Consider the following 17739-nt stretch of genomic DNA (forward strand, 5'->3'; position numbering starts at 1 on the left):
AATGATAACCCTGTATGCAAGGCAACAAAAGAGACACAGGTGTATAGAACAGTCCTTTGGACTCTGTGGGAGAGGGTGAGGGTGAGATTATTTGGAGAATGGCATTGAAACACGCATATTATCATATCGGAAATGAATCACCAGTCCAGGTTCAATGAATGAGACAGGGCGATCGGGGTTGGTGCACTGGAATGACCCAGAGGGATGGGATGGGGAGGGAGGTGGGAGGGGGTTCAGGATGGGGAACACATGTACACCCGTGGCAGATTCCTGTTAATATGTGGCAAAACCAATATAATAATGTAAAGTAATTACTCTACAATTAAAATAAATAAATTTATATTAAAAAAAAAAAAGAATACTGGAGTGGGTTGACATTCCTACTCCAGGAGATATTCCCAACCCAAGAACTGAACCCACAACTTGGCAGGCAGATTCTTTAACACTGTGCCACCTGAGAAGCCCTCACTTCTTGATACCATTAAGCTAATCTCTGTTATTTTAAAAGGACCTCCCATGGAGAATTCCCCAGGAGTTCAATAGTTAAAACTCCATGCTTTCACTGCTGAGGATGAAGACTTAATCCCTGGTCAAGGGAACTAAGATTCTGCAAGCCACAAGGCCAAATAAATAAATCATTTTTTTAAAAGTCTGTCCATGGTTTTTTAGAGCAAATGGATGAAATTTTCAAATGAAAGACATTTGGAGAGATAACAGTGACATGCTCAAAAAACATATATCAATAACTAAGAACTGTTTTTTCATTTGAGGATGAGAGCTGTTAGATTTGAGTAATTCCAAAGCAAGAAGTGACATCAGTTATTTTCCAGGGCATAAACTAGGAATATTGGAAGTCTCTTAGAGAAGCCAGTATTCTACCCATTGATAAGTAAATAAACTATTTATAGGATAAACTTTGGTATAGTTTATGCCAAATATGGGGTCTAAAAGTTTCTGAATTCCCAGGAGAGGAATACAGAATGACTGGAAATATCAACATATTCAAAGAATCGGGATCAAAATGAAGAGTCTGTATATTAAATAGATTTACTGACTAAAGATCATGGCCATTACAATGAACATAATTAGAAGGGTCTCAAAATATGCTCAAAGTGTAAATAAATGCAGCCAGCCACTCTCAACAAACGTTGGGTAACAAAGCAGCAGGCTGGTCAAGCTTTATCAAAGTGGGAGCAGGTGAAGAATTTTCTCAGAGTGTGATCAGTGTAATGGGCTAAATAACAAAACTAAGTACTAAAACAGGAAATGAAAGCATGTCTGAACATTTGAGTTCATTGTATAGTTTTCAGTTCTGCTTCTGCTGTGCCAATTAATTCTATCACATTCAGATGTGCACCCTAGTGCACAGTGTCATTTTGGTATTTTTCTGATTTTTTTACTATTGGTTAAACAACTTTTATGTTATCATTGTTGTGATACAATACTTATTTAAAACTTATGTTACATGAAAGGACAGAATGATAAGACCTTGTTTTGTTTCCCCTCTCCAGGGATGTTCTTTGTGGAAAATTAGCTTGTGTTTGGCCACAAAATAGTACTTATAGAAGTGATGTTCGATCTGCAGTTTATTCATATTCTCAAGGACTTGTGTGCATAACTCCTGCATCATCAGTGAGATCAGGTGGAGGAGATGATACCTATGTGGCTGATGGCACCATGTGTGGTGAACAGATGGTAACAAAACATGTTCACTTGCATTTACCTGTGTTAAATTATGTAATTATCAGATACTATATTCCACGATGACTATCCCAATCATACAGAGAGGATTTGAACCTGGCGCTGCCATTTATTTCCAGCATGATATCGAAAAGATTATTAAACCAAGCCTTGGTTATCAGATAACATTGACTTTTTGGATTACTCTGTCATCAGTCGTCATGGGAGAAGATGCATTTTTAAGCACAGGAGTCCACTGATAGTTGATTCTTTTTAAGATCTTTGAATTCTGATGGCTTTAAATCATAAAATTCTAAATTTGTGTTTTTATTTTTTCCTACTTCAGAAAAAAACATAACTGAGCACTCATATTTTATCTGTATTGTCAAAATATAAGTGTGAGAAATCTGGAGGGCCCAAACCAGAAGTCTGCACTGGGAAAGCACATCTATAGCGATGTACAAACTCATATTGAGATGTACATGTAGTACTATTTATGTAGCTAAAAAATAAAGGGAGAAGAAAAATGATTCAAAAGCTCAGGGAGTCAGTCTGGAATATGAGTGCACACATTCCAGAAAATATAAGGCAGCAGTTGTAAATCAGTGTTTCATGTAAATGGTATTTAGTACTTATGTTTTAAAAATAAAACAAAACATTAACATGATTAATCAACTAGGCAGTTCTGTCTGTGTTGAGCAGTCCTATCCCCTTGGGAACTTGCTTCTTATGGCCAGCATCTTCTAACATGGCTCCAATGCTTGCTCTTCCCGATATTCATTTCTTGAAGTGTAATCCTCTTCATCTGTGTGTGCACTGGATGTAGTGACTGGCTTCTAAGAAAGACAAGATGGTGAAAGTTACGGAATGTCATTTATAAGATTCGTTTTTAAAAAAAGACAGTGACTTCTGTTTGGCATGCACACTTTCTTTCTCTCATCTTCTCAGCTTGCTTGCTTTGCTAAAGCGTTCTACATGGTGGAGAAACTCATATAGAAAAGCGTTTCATGATATTGATATGTCAATTTTTCCTTTCATGGAACATGTGTTATGTGTCAAGTCTAATAAGCCTCCTTCTAACTCTGGGTCATGAGGATATTCTCTGTTTGTTTGTTTGTTTGTTTTATTTCTAAAAATATGCAATATTGTGTTTTACATTTAAGTCTGTTTTACATTTGGTTTATTTTCAGTTAATTTACTTTAACCTAAGGTTTAGGTTGAGGTTGATTTTTTTTGGACTTTTGTCAAAAATGAATTGGGTGTATTTTTGTGGGTCTGTTTTTTTATTATCTAGATTGTTATATTAATCTGCATGTCTATATATCTACCCATATCATGCTCTCTTGATTACTTTAGCAATTTAGTAATCTTTAATAATCAGCAGAGTGATTCTTCTCATTTTACTTTTCTTTCAAAAGATAGTTTTGGTTATTCTAGACCCTGCACCTTTCAATACAAACTGTGAAATAAACTTACGCTATGACATGATAAGTTGCTTCAGTCTTGTCCAACTCTTGTGACCCTATGGATATTAGTCTACCAGGTTTCTCTGTCCATGAGATTCTCCAGGCAAGAACACTGGAGTGGGTTGCCATGCCCTCCTCCAGTGGATCTTCCTGACCCAGGATTTGAACCTGGGTCTCTTATGTCTCTTGTGTTGGTAGGCAGGTTCTTTTCTGCTAGTGCTGCTCAAAGTGGGTGGCCAGAGAATACTGGAGTGGATAGCATATCCCTTCTCCAGCAGACCTTCCCCATTCAGGAATCCAACCAAGGTCTCCTGCATTGCAGGCAGATTCTTTACCAACTGAGCTATCAGAGAAGCCCTATTAGTTGCTCAGTCATGTCTAACTCTTTGTTACCCCATGGACTGTAGCCAGCCAGGTTCCTCTGTCCATGGATTTCTTCAGGCAAGAATACTGGAGTGAGTTGCCATACCCTCCTTTAGGGGAATCTTCCCAAACCAGGGATCAAACCCACGTCTCCTATGGCTCCCTCGTTGTAAATGAATTCTTTACCTCTGAGCCACTGGGGAAGCTCAAATGAATTTTTATGAGACAACATAAAACTTTTCAGAAATTTAATAAGAATTGTGTTAAAACTATAGTTTAGTTTGGGAAGAGTGAATATCTTTATTATGTTGAATTTTTCAATCCATGAAAATGGTTAAGTCGCCTCAACTATTTAAGTAGTCATTGATTTCTTTCATCAGCATTTTATAATTGTTAAGGTATAGATATTGTGTATCTTGTGTTCGACTGCATGTCAACATTTTATTCACTTTGGAGTAAGTATAACTGACATTGCATTTTTAATTTCATCTTTCACATGTTTATAAAAATGCAATCTTAAATATATTCAACTTGTACCCAAAACCTTGCTGAATTATTTTATTATTTCTAGAACTTTTTTGATAGTAACCTTAGAACTTTGTATGTAGACAATTATTTCATTTTCAAATAAAGACAGGTTTTGCTTGTTTGTTTTGTTTTTCATTACAAATAAGTGTTGAATGTTGTCGAATACTTTTTTTTGTCAACTGATATAACTTTGTGACTTGTATTCTTTATAATTATAGTTATGTTTCATCTAGATGATCTGAAAAGCAATATTAACGGTATTTGGGAAATCTAGATTCATAAGAAAGATTTGGATTTGTAAAGATAGGGCATTTTCCCTTATTCTAGGTTAGTTATGTGGTTTGATAAAAATAAGGAAGCATAGGTAGTTAAATTCACATGTAGAATTTTGGAAAATGGATCAAGATTGCCAGAGACTTTGATCATGACTGTTATCTAGTAGACTTAAGGGAGCCAAACACCTCTGTGCAAGTTTTTCTTTTAACTTTTTAAATTTGATAAAATGTACATAGCATAAAATTCACAGTTTTTACCATTTTCAAGTATCTGATTCAGTGGCATTAATCGCATTCGCTTGACCACATAAAATCTGTTTCACTAGTCAGTTTGTCTGAATTTACGCCAGAACCACATGGTTTTCATATAGTACTTACTTTTTTTTTTTTTTTTTTTTTTTAACTGGAGTATAGTTGCCTTACACTGCTGTGTCAGCTTCTGCTGTACGGCAAAGGGAACCAGCCATATGTACACATATACCCTCTCTTTTTTTGGATTTCCTTCCCACCTAGGTCACCACAGGGTACTGAGCAGAGTTCCCTGTGCTGTGCAGTAGGTTCTCGTTAGTTTTCTATTGCATGTATAGCATCCATACTGTATTATATGTCAACCCCAATCTCCCAACTCATCCCACCCCTCCTTTACCTTTGGTACTTATACATTTGCTTTCTATTCTTGTGTCTCTATTTCTGCTTTGCAAATAAGGCCACCTATACCATTTTTCTAGATTCCGGATGTATGCTTTGATAGAAGGTATTTGTTTTTTTTTTTTTTTTTTCCCTGATTTACTTCACTCTGTATCAAATGAGAATTTTGTTCATTTTTATGTCTGAATAATATTCCATTGTATGTATATATCACATCTTTATCCATTCCTCTGCTGACCAACATTTTAGTCGCTTCCATGTTCTGGCTATTGTAGCACTGCTGTGAACACTGGAGTGCATATGTCTTTTCCAATTATGGTTTTCTCTGAATATATATCAAAATGTAGGATTGGTGGATCATATGGCAGTTCTATTTTTAGTTTTTTAAGGAACCTCCATACTATTCTCCGTAGTTGCTGCATCAATTTACATTCTCATCAACATGCATGAAGGTTTCCTTTTCTCCACAAGTTCTCCATCATTTATTGTTTGCAGAGTTTTTGATGGTGGCCATTCTGACCTGTGTGAGGTGATATCTCGCTGTAGTTGTGATTTGCATTTCTCTGATAATTAGTGATGTTGAACATCTTTTCATGTATTTGTTGGTCATCTATATGTCTTCTTTGGAAAATGTCTATTTAGGTCTTACTTTCTTATTACTCCCTTTTTTTTATATTGAGCTTCATGAACTGTTTCTATATTTTGAAGATTGTCAGTTGCTTTATTTGCAAGTATTTTCTCCTATACTGAGGGTAAACTTTTTGTCACATTTATAGTTTCTTTTACTGTGCAAAAGTTTTTAAAAATATGAAACACTTCATGAATTTGAGTGTCACCCTTGCATGGGGCCATGTTAATCTTCTCTGTGTCATTCCAATTTTAGTATATGTGCTGCTGAAGTGAACAATACAGTAAGTTTTGAAATCAGGAAGTATGAGTCCTCCAATTTTATTCTTTTTATTTTTCAATTTTATTCTTTTTAAAGACTATTTTAGCTATATATAATCTTTTGTGATTCCATGTGCATTTTATGATGGATTTTTCTATTTATGAAAAAAAATCTGTCTTGAAATTTTGATAGATTGCATTGAATTTATAGATGCTTTGGATATTATTGATATATTAATAATATTATGTCTTCCAGCCCATATACACAGGATAAATTTTATTTTTCTGTTTTTAATTTTTTTTAGTATTTCTTTTAGTTTTCATTGTATACTTATTGGTTAATTTTAATTGTCTAATAATAGTGGATGCTATTGTTTATTGAATTATATTCTTAATTTCCATTTTAGAATGTCCATTGTTATAGAAATGTCTTTAGTTTTGTATGTTAATATTTTATCCTGCAATTTTACTGAATTATTGACTAGTTCTAACAAACTTTTGTGTATGTAGAGTCTTTAGAGTTGACATACAAGATTATATCATCTGCAAAGAGATAATTTTACTTGTTTATTTATAATGTGTGTGCTTTTCATATTTTCTTGCCTGATTGCTCTGGCTAGCACTTCCAATATTATATCCAAGAGAAAGGGCAAAAATGGACTGGTATACACAACATCATTTACTCATTGGCTATATGCTAATTTTCAGGAAATAACTGCAAAATGCTAAATTTAATTCTTCTTTTCAATGATTTCATCATGTGTTATGCTGATGTATTTAAAGAAGTCAAGAGAATATAAGTTAGGAGCTTAGCTTAAAGAATAGAGAAAAGTAAATGAGAGGAAAAAATGACTAATTTAACCCCTGATTAACCACTTCAACATAACTAGGGTTTTGCAATGCATACATATTAGGTTAAAATATTTCTTTTGATGGATTATTCTAATTAGCATTATAACAAGGATTTATAAAAGTTAACATCCAAAATAATAATTTATGTTATACACCAAAACTAAAATAATAAATTATTTTCCAGTTTTTGAGCAGACAAATCATTAATATTAATCTAACCAATTATTCATAGCAGAACATTAACTCCCATAATGATGATTCTCATTTCAGTTCCCAATTGTAAGTATCAAAACAAAAATTATATGACCTCACTACACAAACTGTTAAGGCAAACGCACTCAGACTTTTTGTTTTTTTTAACTCTTACTATTGTTTAGATTTTTGTATTGGATTGACAGAATCTTTGTTCCAAAATCAGAGTGATGCATAATATAAAGTCTCAGCAAGAGTGTCTTTTGTATACACATGATATAGTTAATTCTTTCCTCGTGTCAGATTTGTAAATAACTATGAAATATTGCTTGTTTTGTTTTAGTATTGTGTAAATAAAACCTGCAAAGAAGTTTCTTTAATGGGATATAACTGTAATGCCACTATAAAATGCAGAGGAAATGGGGTAAGAAACTTTTGTTTTTGTAATTCTAAATTTTATGTTACTTTTTGAGTAATTCAAAGTAAAAAATCCATCCTGTTTGGTAGAAATGAAAATCTAAGTTGCTGTTTTATCCAATCTTGCCTAGGAATAACTAATTAATGTAAAGAAAATCAGCTGATTTCCAACCGATCAAAACACTCTTTAGTGAACTGTACTATATGTGTACTGAATTTATTGTAAGCACTCAAAACTTATAAATTGATAACACATTTAAATTAAAAAATCATTTTCTCATGCAAATGATGCATATTTTACTTATATTGTGAACATATTTCTTCTTGCTCATACTCTTCATAATTAAAATTTATAGCTATATAGTATTTTGCAGAAGATATTCTTAAAGACATGTTAGAGAATTTCTGAAGTTTTTATGAAGAAGCTTCTACTAGAAAGTATCTTTATCCAAAAAGCATTTTATTCTCAACTACTTATCCATTTTAATCTGGCAATACAGATTTGTAGTTACTTTTGCATTTAATATATACTTCTTAAAAAATGTATAATTTAGATCTTTTGTTTTACTGCTTTCCAAAAAGAAAATCAGTGTATGATTCAGTCAATATTATAGAAATGATAACAAATTTATCAGTATTCAATTTTGCAATATTCGTTATTACAATTTACGTGATTGGTTTGAGAAGATATAGAATGCTGCTGCTTTGTCTTGAATTTTCTATGAAACTTTTCTGTAAACATAAAGGATAGTTACATTTTCATGTTTTTGTTTTTTACTTTCATTGTTGTTCATTTTCATTGTTATCATTGTTGGCTTGATCTTTTGCTCTTCTTTGTTCAATTCTCTGCTTTAAGCCTTCAGCCTCAATATTTTTGTGTAAAGTCTCAAACCAAACTTATAGGTTGCAGTTTATTGATACATTTTGTTTAGCTGTAATTAACATGCAATATCATATTAGTTTCAAGTGTCAGTTCAGTTCAGTCACTCAGTTGTGTCTGACTCTTTGAGACCACATGGAATGCAGCACATCAGACCTCTCTGTCCATCACCAACTCCTGGAGCTTACTCAAACTCATGTTCATTGAGTCGGTGATGCCATCCAACCATCGTTTCATCTGTCGTCCCCTTCTCCTGCCTTCAATCTTTCCCAGCATCAGGGTCTTTTCAAATGAGTCAGTTCTTCAAATCAGATAGCCCGAGTATTGGAATTTCAGCTTCAGCATCAGTCCTTCCAATGCATATTCGGGACTAATTTCCTTTAGGATGGACTGGTTGGATCTCCTTGCAGTCCAAGGGACTCTCAAGAGTCTTCAACACCACAGTTTAAAAGCATCAAGTCTTCAGTGCGCAGTTTTCTTTTTAGTCCGACTCTTACATCCATATATGACTACTGGAAAAACCATAGCTTTGATTAGATGGGCCTTTGTTGTAATTTGATATTTTATACATTACGAAATTAACATTCCAGTAAGACTAGGTTTATGTACATTCTATTTTAGAGTAAAAAGTTTTATTAAAAAATCCAAAATATAGCTATTTTGATGTTCCTAAGAGATTTGGTCTATTATGTTAATTTTTTAAAGAATTTATATTATAGGGAATTTATCTATTTAGATTTGATATTCTAGATAAATGTTGTTTCTAACATGACATTGTTCATCTACTTTAATGGGAGAGATAGGGTGCCAGGATACCACTTTAAAGTAGAGAGAAATATATCTTCTGCAGTATACATTTAGAGGTCTGGGATATCAACAAGGCAAAAATGTTTTCTTTCCACATTAAAAAAAAAAATCACTCATTCTGTTGGCACAAAATTATTAAGTTTTAGTTCTGCTCTCCCAAAATTTTATAAGCTCAGTTGGACTGTTCTGTTGACTTCAGTCCTGTCAGAGAGAAATGTGATGGTAGTTTAATTCCATTTTCTTTGTGCTGAATGTTGTGAGATTACTTTTCTTCATTTTCTGACATTAGAAATATTACTGACAGGGACTAAGGTAATGTTTTCATTTCATTTTTTCTGCTAGGAAGTCCTTGGCTTAGAAAGATCCCCTGGAGAAGGAAATGGCAATTCACTCCAGTATTCTTACATGTGAAATCGCATGGACAGAGGAACCTGGTGGGCTACAGTCATGGGGTTACAAAAAGTCAAACACGATTTAGCGACTAAACATCAAACACTGGAAAGTCAAATTACATATCTAGTCTGAAATAGCAAGTCATTCTTCACTTAATAAAATTTAGTAATATTTATTTGGTTATTGCTTCTGCTCTAGCCGACCATCTTTTTTCTTTCACTACATTAGTAAAAATGTAGTGATGGTAACCTCTACTGTTTATGTTAATTCAGGATAGGTGAAAATTTGGGGATTAGATTTGAAATAAGAAATAAATGGTATTTTAGTCTTAATTTCAAAATATTACATTAAAATGTTTATCACCAGTGTGTTGTGTGTGTATGTGTGTGCTCGGTGGTGTCCGACTCCTCAACTCCACAGACCATAGCCTGCCAGCCTCCTTTGTATATGGGAATTTTCCAAGCCAGAATTCTGGAGTGGGTTGCCATTTCCTAATCCAAGGGATCTTCCCAACCGAAGGTTGAACCCACATCTCTTGGGTCTGCTGCACTGGCAGACAGATTCTTTACCACTAAGGCCACCTGGGAAGTCGGACTACACTAAATATAAAAAACAGAGATATTGATGTGTAAATTAGAAGAAAACTTTTGGAATTCAGTATTTTAAATAAAACTCATTTTATTGAAATCATTTTTGATATGTAGGGAAAAGAGATTTAAAATTTCAATAATCTTTAAACCCCCAAATTTATCTTTATCAGCATACATGGACAAAACACAATGTATACAATATAATTATAGGAAATAACCATAAATGTCTATTTCTTAAAATGTGCTAGCCCTATATTTATACCGTCAGGTATGGGAATAAATTCATAATATATCATTAGTGATATTTGTTTGGCAAAAACCTGGGAACGAATGTTTACGTGTTTGTGGATGTGGGTATATGTGTTTATCTGTGAATATATGTAACACAGAAAATGCTTAGCAGTGGAGTGGGACTTAATTAGTGGATGAAGGCCCTCTTTTGTGTGTTGGTCGCTCAGTCATGTCCTATTCTTTGCCACCCCATGGAGTATAGCTGCCAGACTTCTCTGTCCATGGAATTCTCCAGGCAGGAATACTGGAGTGGGTAGCCATTCCCTTCTCCAGAGGATCTTCCTGACCCAGGGATCAAACCTGGGTCTCCTGCATTACAGGCAGATTCTTCACTATCAAGCCCGAGGGAAGCCCTATGTATCAGTTATATAGTCTTTAATAAACTTAGAAGACAAACATTTTGCCTTCTTGCATTTCTTTTTCTTGGAGATGGTTTTGTTCAAAACCTCCTGTACAATGTTACAAACCTCAGTCCATAGTTCTGCAGCCATCCTGTCTACCAGATCTAGTCCCTTGAAACTATTCATCACTTACCCTGTAAAATCATAAGGGATTTGATTTAGGTCATTCCTGAATGGCCTAAAAGGAGAAAGGGAAAGATAAACCCAACTGAATGCAGAGTTTTTGCCTACAAAAGTCCATATAGTCAAAGCTCTGGTTTTTCTAGTAGTCATATACGGATGTGAGAGTTGACCATAAAAAGGCTGAATCCCAAAGAACTGATGCCTTTGAACTGTGGTGCTGGAGAAGACTTTTGAGAGTCCCTTGGACAGCAAGGAGATCAAACCAGCCAATCCTAAAGGAAATAAACCATGAACATTCATTGTAAGGACTGATGCTGAAGCTGAAGTTCCAATACTTTGGCCACCTGATGGGAAGAGCAGACTTATTGGAAAAGACCCCGATGCTGGGATAGATTGAGGGCAAGAGGAGAAGGGAGCAACAGAGGATGAGATGGTTGGATGGCATCATTCATTCAATGGACCTGAGTTTGAGCAAACTCAGGGAGATAGTGAAGGACAGAGAAGCCTGTTGTGCTACAGTTCATGGGTACCAAAGAGTTGGAAACAGCTTAGAAACTGAACAACAACAAATTTAGAAGATCAGGGATTTTATTCTTTTGAATGTAAGTATATGTGACATACAGAGACTATCATGATTTATAGTAATTACATATTTTTCTGTTTCAGATATGTAATAATTTAGGCAATTGTCATTGCATTCCTGACTATGCACCTCCAGATTGTGAATTACACATTGGTTCACCAGGAGGAAGTATTGATGATGGAAATCTTAAACTTCGTGAGTAGAAATTTAACTTTTAAATTCTAGGATGCTTTAAAAATAAAGCATCAAAATAGGATGCTTTATGAAATAAAGAAATACACTATTAACTAAAATCTTTCATGATCCCAAGTGACTAAAAGAGTTACTTTGAATAGTGGCTTTCATTAAATTAATGTTAAATAATATTTGCAATGTGCTTTCCACAGAGACACCCAGTTTTAATCAACTCAGTTACTAAAATACAATATAGTACTCAAGTTTCAATAAACATCATTCGCGCTCAGTCACCTCAATCATGTCTATCTCTTTGTGGCCCTATGGACTGTGGTCCAGCAGGCTCCACTGTTCATGGAATTCTCCAGGCAAGAATAGTGGAGTGGGTTGCCAGTTCCTTCTCCAGGGGGTCTTCCTGACCCAGGGATCGAACCCAAGTCTCTTATATCTCCTGCATTGGCAGGCAGATTCTTTACCACTAATGCCACCTGGGAAAACCCAATAAACATAATAGCATGGATGAAAAATAAATATGGATGAATGAACATTATGCAAATTATTTGCATTCCATGTTATTAAAAACTTTGCAGGTTATTTAAAAACACATGTAGGGCAAGGTGTTTATTTTGAATGAAATTTAGAGAAAAATGTATGACAAAATAGAAGTATACATATTTACTAGGAAATAATAGTAAACCACATTTTGAGTGATGAAGTACAAGTTTATACTTTCTCTAGTTTCCATGAATGAAGGAAAGTTGCTATTCATTGACTCAACATCTATTTAAAAAAAAAAAAAAAAAAAAAACTCTTAACAGGGCTTCCTTTGTGGTCTAGTGCTTAAGAATCCACCTGCCAATGCAGAGGACATGGGCTCAATCCCTGGTCCGGGAGGATTCCACATGCCACAGGACAACTAAGTCCACCCACTGCAGCTGTTGAGTCGGTATGCCCTAGAGCCTGAGCTCCACAACAGAAGAAGTCACCTCAGTGAGAAACCCACACACTGCAACCAAGAGTAGCCACTGCTCATCACGAACTAGAGCAAGCCTGCACTCAGCAATGAAGACCCACCACAGCCAAACATAAAGCAGATAAATACATCTTTAAGAAATAAAACTGTCAACAGTGTGCGTACAGCGTGATCCTACCTCATCAAGGTGGGGTCCACATATGGTAAACCCAAAACTAAAATCATACTCAATAGTTAAAAGTGGAAAGCTTTTCCTCTAAGATCAGGAACAAGACAAGGATGCCTATGCCCACTACTTTCATCCAACACAGGATTGAAAGTCCTAGTCACAGCAATTAAACAAAAATACATAAATAAAATAAATCCTAGATTCTAGTTGTATTTGATGGAGAAGGCAGTGGCAACCCACTCCAGTACTCTTGCCTGGAAAATCCCATGGACGGAGGAGCCTGGTGGGCTGCGGTCCATGGGGCCGCTAAGAGTCAGACACGACTGAGCGACTTCACTTTCACTTTTCACTTTCACGCATTGGGGAAGGAAATGGCAGCCCACTCCAGTGTTCTTGCCTGGAGAATCCCAGGGACGCGAAGCCTTGTGGGCTGCCTTCTATGGGGTCGCACAGAGTCGGACACGACTGAAGTGATTTAGCAGTAGCAGCGGTTGTATTTGATGAGTGTTTATTCTCGCCTGGAGAATCCCATGGATGGAGGAGCCTGGTGGGCTACAGTCCACGGCGTCGCAAAGAGTCGAACATGACTAAGTGACTTCACTTTCACTTTCCTTTTTTAAAAAATTAACTTATTTATTTTTATTGGAGGATAATTGCTTTACAATAGTGTGTTGGTTTCTGTCTATATCAACATTTTTTTCTTGCTTTTTAGTTAATTTATTTATTTTTAATTGGAGGAGAGCATTTTATTCTTATTGGACTACAGGGCCCAAATTGTTTCATACGTATCCATTTGTAAAATTTTTCTTGTATTTGTGTCATTTCACTGGAACAGCTGGACACCCATAAGCAAAAGAATTATCCTAGTCACAGACCTCACAACTTTCAAATATTAACTCAAAATGGATCATAGTCCTAAAGTCTAAAAGTATAGCTAAGGACAAGCTCAGGCAACGGTAGTGCCTGGAGACAGTGGTGTGCATACACTTGGCTGTGGGGCCCAAGTGCACGTGTCCACGTGCTGGCAGATGTCAGTTGAAGATGTGTTTGTAGTGATCAGGGCTGGGGTAGGTTGCAATGGCTGGAGCCAACCATAGGCTCACTGGCTGCTCCAATGGTCCTGAATGTCAGTGCGCTTTCCTATTGCTTCACACTCTACTTCTGTGAATGCATACTGCAAGGGAAATCAGTGATGGGGTGGGGAAATCAAGTTCTGGGGCATGCCGGCGCCCACCCGGACAGGCTAGCTCCAGGTAGGCACCGTGATGCCCACCACTGTCAGAATTCCAACTGTGATTTGGATCCAACGAACAGCTAGAGTATGCTCTCCTGTAGCTGTTCTCTTCCTGTCTTGGAGGTCAGTGATGGAGGTCTTGCTGGGAGTGTGCAGGTTCAGAGCTGAAGGCAGGGGCTGGTTACAGGTAGGCACGGTGGTGTGGGCCGGTCAGAGAGGCAGAACCTGATCTGGATCTGACAAACAGCTGCAGGAGCCTTGGGTGTCCACATGCTCTTCTGTGGCTGGATGCTCACCCCAGGGCATGCAGTGGAAGCCAGACACAAGAATCAGGCTGGGAACATACAAGTGCATGACTGCAGCGGATATTCACAGGTGAACATGTGACATTGGCCATGTCACCATGGAAGGTGTCACCAAGGGCATGTCACCTGACGGAAGGCAGGATCTGGCTCTGTCCACAAACAGCAGTGTGTGGCCGGGAAAGAAGGCAGGGAAGAGGGAAGGCTGGCTGGCTATACATTCACCTGTGGCTGTAGCTTGTTGTTTTATCATTCGGTTACTAAGTCGTGTCCGACTATTTGTAACCCCATGGACTGTGGCCCACCAAACTTCTCTGTCCATGAGATTTCCTGGGCAAGAATACTGGAGTGGGTTGCCATTTCCTTCTTCAGGAAATCTTCCCCACCCAGGGATCGAACCTGCGTCTCCTGCGTTGGCAAGCAGATTCTTTACACTGAGCCACCAGGGAAGCCTGCTGCAGATTACTTCTACTTAATATATCAGAGGGACTAGTCAGTATATCCTTCCCCCCAAAGCATACAGGCTAAAAAGAAAAAAAGAAAATCAGTGTTTCTATATAGGTAATATGATCTTATATGCAGAAAATTCTGAGTCGCCAAAACCTAAAGAGTAAGGTGGCAGAAAATGAGATCAATATACAAAAAGTGATTGTATATCTACAAACTAAAAAGAGACAATCCAACAATTACATTAAGGAAGCAATTTTATTCATAGCAGCATAAAAAATAAAATACTTAGCAATAAATTCAGTGGAAAAGTACCTGATTTGTACACTGAAAACTTCAAACCATTGCCGACATAAATTAAAGAAAATTTAAGTAACTGAAGAGACAGTTATGTTCAGAGTTTGGATAACACTTGTTGCAAGGTCAGTTTTCCCCAGATTTATCTATACACTCAGGAAAATCCTTTTGAGAGTCATCTATCAGGTTCATTTGCAGAAATTGACAAGCTGATTATAAACTTTATACAGAATTTCAAAGGGACTAGTGTTGTCAAGATAACTTTGAAACAGAGTGACATTGGAGAAAATACACCACCCCACTGCAGAACTTTCAATAAAGTTACAATAATCAACACAGTGTAACATTGATATTAATATAGACATATAGATCAATGGAACAGAATAAATCACTGGAAATAGAGCCACAGATGCATGGAAAACTAATTTTTCATAAAGTGCAAAGCAAATCAGTGAGTAATGGATAGCTTTTTCAACAAAAAGTTCTGGAACAATTATATACTCACATGCAAAAAAAAAAAAAAAAAAAGAATTTTGTACACGTTCCGACATCATGTGTAAAAATTCACTCAAAGTGGATCACAGGCCAAAATGTGAAGCCTAAATGTGTAAAACCTCGAGAAGAAAATATATGAGAAAACCTGAGTGCCTTTGGATTAAATAAGAGTTATTTTTTTAACATGTGACACCAAAAGCACAATCTAAGGAGGAAAAGTGAAAACGTGGACATCTTCATAATGAAAATCTTTGGCTCGTCAAAAACTCACTTGAAGAGTTTTTATATAACTAGAGTTAGGTATATAACTAATAAAGTATTTATATTCCAAATGTGTACAAATTTTATATTCACAATATAATCTTTGAAAATTAATAATGGAAAACAAACAGATGGACAAAATATAGATACTTTATCAAAGAAGATGTAAGATGATAACTAAGCACATGTAAAGATGCTCAATGTCATTGTTCATCAAAGAAATGCACACTAAAATCACAACTAGCTGCTGTTACATTCTTTTAAAATTTATTTAAATTTTAAAGGCTAACCACATGAAGTTTTGCCAAAATGTGAGGACAGTGTCTCACACACTACTGTTGAAATGTACAATTGTACTGTTGCAACTTCTTCTTAAAATAATCTTATTTATGTATCTTTGCTCTGGGTCTTCATTGTTGCCCAGGGTTTTTCTAGTTGGAGTGAGCAGGGGCTGCTCAGCAGTTGTGGTGTGCGGGCTTCTCACTGCAGTGACTTCCCGTTGCAGAGCCCGGGTTCCAGGGCATGAGGGCTTCAGCAGTTGTGGCTTCCCAGCTCTAGAGCACATGGGCTTAGTTTTACCTTGCCGTATGGGATCTTCCAGCATCAGGGCTTGAACCCATGTCTTCTGCACTGGCAGGTGGACGCTTTATCACTGAGCCTTCAGAGAAGCCCTTAGTTTCTTTCACCTATCATGTAATGCAGTTGCTTTACTGTTTACCCAAGAGAAGAGAATGCCTTCATCCCTACAAAACTTTGTACACAAACATTCATAACAGCTTCACATGTAATAGATGAGATCTGAAAACAACCCAAAGACAAACCAACAGGTGACAGATCAACAAAGTGTGGTGTATTCAAAAAACAGCATATTATTGAACAATAAAAAAGGAATGAGCTACTGTTAAAACTACCAATGTGGATGGATGTCAACATTTACCCTGTGCGAAAGAAGCAAAATTAAAATGAATATCGACTGTATGACTTTATTTATGTTAAATTGTAGAACATCTAAGCTAATTGATAGAGAATGCTGATTAGATCAGTGGTTGCTTGTGTTGGGAGTGGCAGCAAAGCAGCATTATATGGGTAAGAAGAAACTTGTGGGTGATGGATGGATTCACTGCAGTTGAACCTTGGACTACATGGATTTGAACTGCTTTGTGCATTCACAGGGATGCCTGGCATGCTGCAGCCCATGGGGTCGCAAAGACTCAGACACAACCTGGTGACTGAACAATAAGTACATCCACTTGTACACAGATTTTTTTCAATAGATACCACAGTACTATAGCATCAGAAGTAGACTGAATCCATGGGAGAGCAGCTGCAGATATGGTGGAACCTGCACTACAGAGGGACCTCAGATGTGGAAGACCGATGTTGAAGATAAACATGGGTGTGTAGACTGCTTGGAGTGGATCCCCCAACCCTGCAATGTTCAGGAGTCAACTGTCTTTTGACTGATGTGGTGGTTGTATAGATATAAACATACACACACACACACACACACACACACACACACACACACACACACACACATAATGTACACCTCAAATAGATTCATGTATTATGCGTCTGACAGTAAATCTGTTAAAAATCACAAAATTTAAATGACATCAAACACAAGTCACACTATTTTATTGTCAAATCTCAGACATTAAACTTATTTTCCTTACCAATAATGATAAGAATTTTATACTAACTGAAGAAAATCCATAACTATCAAAACAAAAAATAATCTTTTAAGTGTATGCCTCATTTGCTATATCTTATCCATTGTACAGTTATAGTGTTCACATTTCATCATATACGAAGAATCAGTTCAGTTCAGTTCAGTCGCTCAGTCGTGTCTGACTCTTTGCGACCCCATGGACCGCAGCACGCCAGGCCTCCCTGTCCATCACCAACTCCTGGAGCTTGCCCAAATTCATGTCCATTGAGTCTGTGATGCCATCCAGCCATCTCATCCTCTGTCATTCCCTTCTCCTGCTGCCTTCAATCTTGCTCAAC

At 36.5% G+C, this 17739-nt stretch overlaps 1 protein-coding gene and 1 non-coding gene across 2 annotated transcripts in view; one reads left to right on the forward strand and one right to left on the reverse strand.

Moving 5' to 3' along the window:
- LOC136176389 (disintegrin and metalloproteinase domain-containing protein 18-like) overlaps nucleotides 1–17739 on the forward strand; it is a 101483-nt gene that overhangs the window by 77047 nt on the left and 6697 nt on the right. The window contains exons 18-20 of the mRNA XM_065946539.1: nucleotides 1512–1695; nucleotides 7236–7316; nucleotides 11461–11572. Coding sequence (XP_065802611.1) covers nucleotides 1512–1695; nucleotides 7236–7316; nucleotides 11461–11572 — 377 coding nt within the window. The remainder of the gene's footprint in view (nucleotides 1–1511; nucleotides 1696–7235; nucleotides 7317–11460; nucleotides 11573–17739) is intronic.
- On the reverse strand, nucleotides 5762–5865 carry LOC136143896 (U6 spliceosomal RNA). Its single transcript, XR_010658404.1, has one exon. It is a non-coding gene; the product is annotated as a U6 spliceosomal RNA (small nuclear RNA).

Source organism: Muntiacus reevesi, chromosome 10, assembly GCF_963930625.1.
Source record: "Muntiacus reevesi chromosome 10, mMunRee1.1, whole genome shotgun sequence".
Taxonomy (NCBI): Eukaryota; Metazoa; Chordata; class Mammalia; order Artiodactyla; family Cervidae; genus Muntiacus; species Muntiacus reevesi.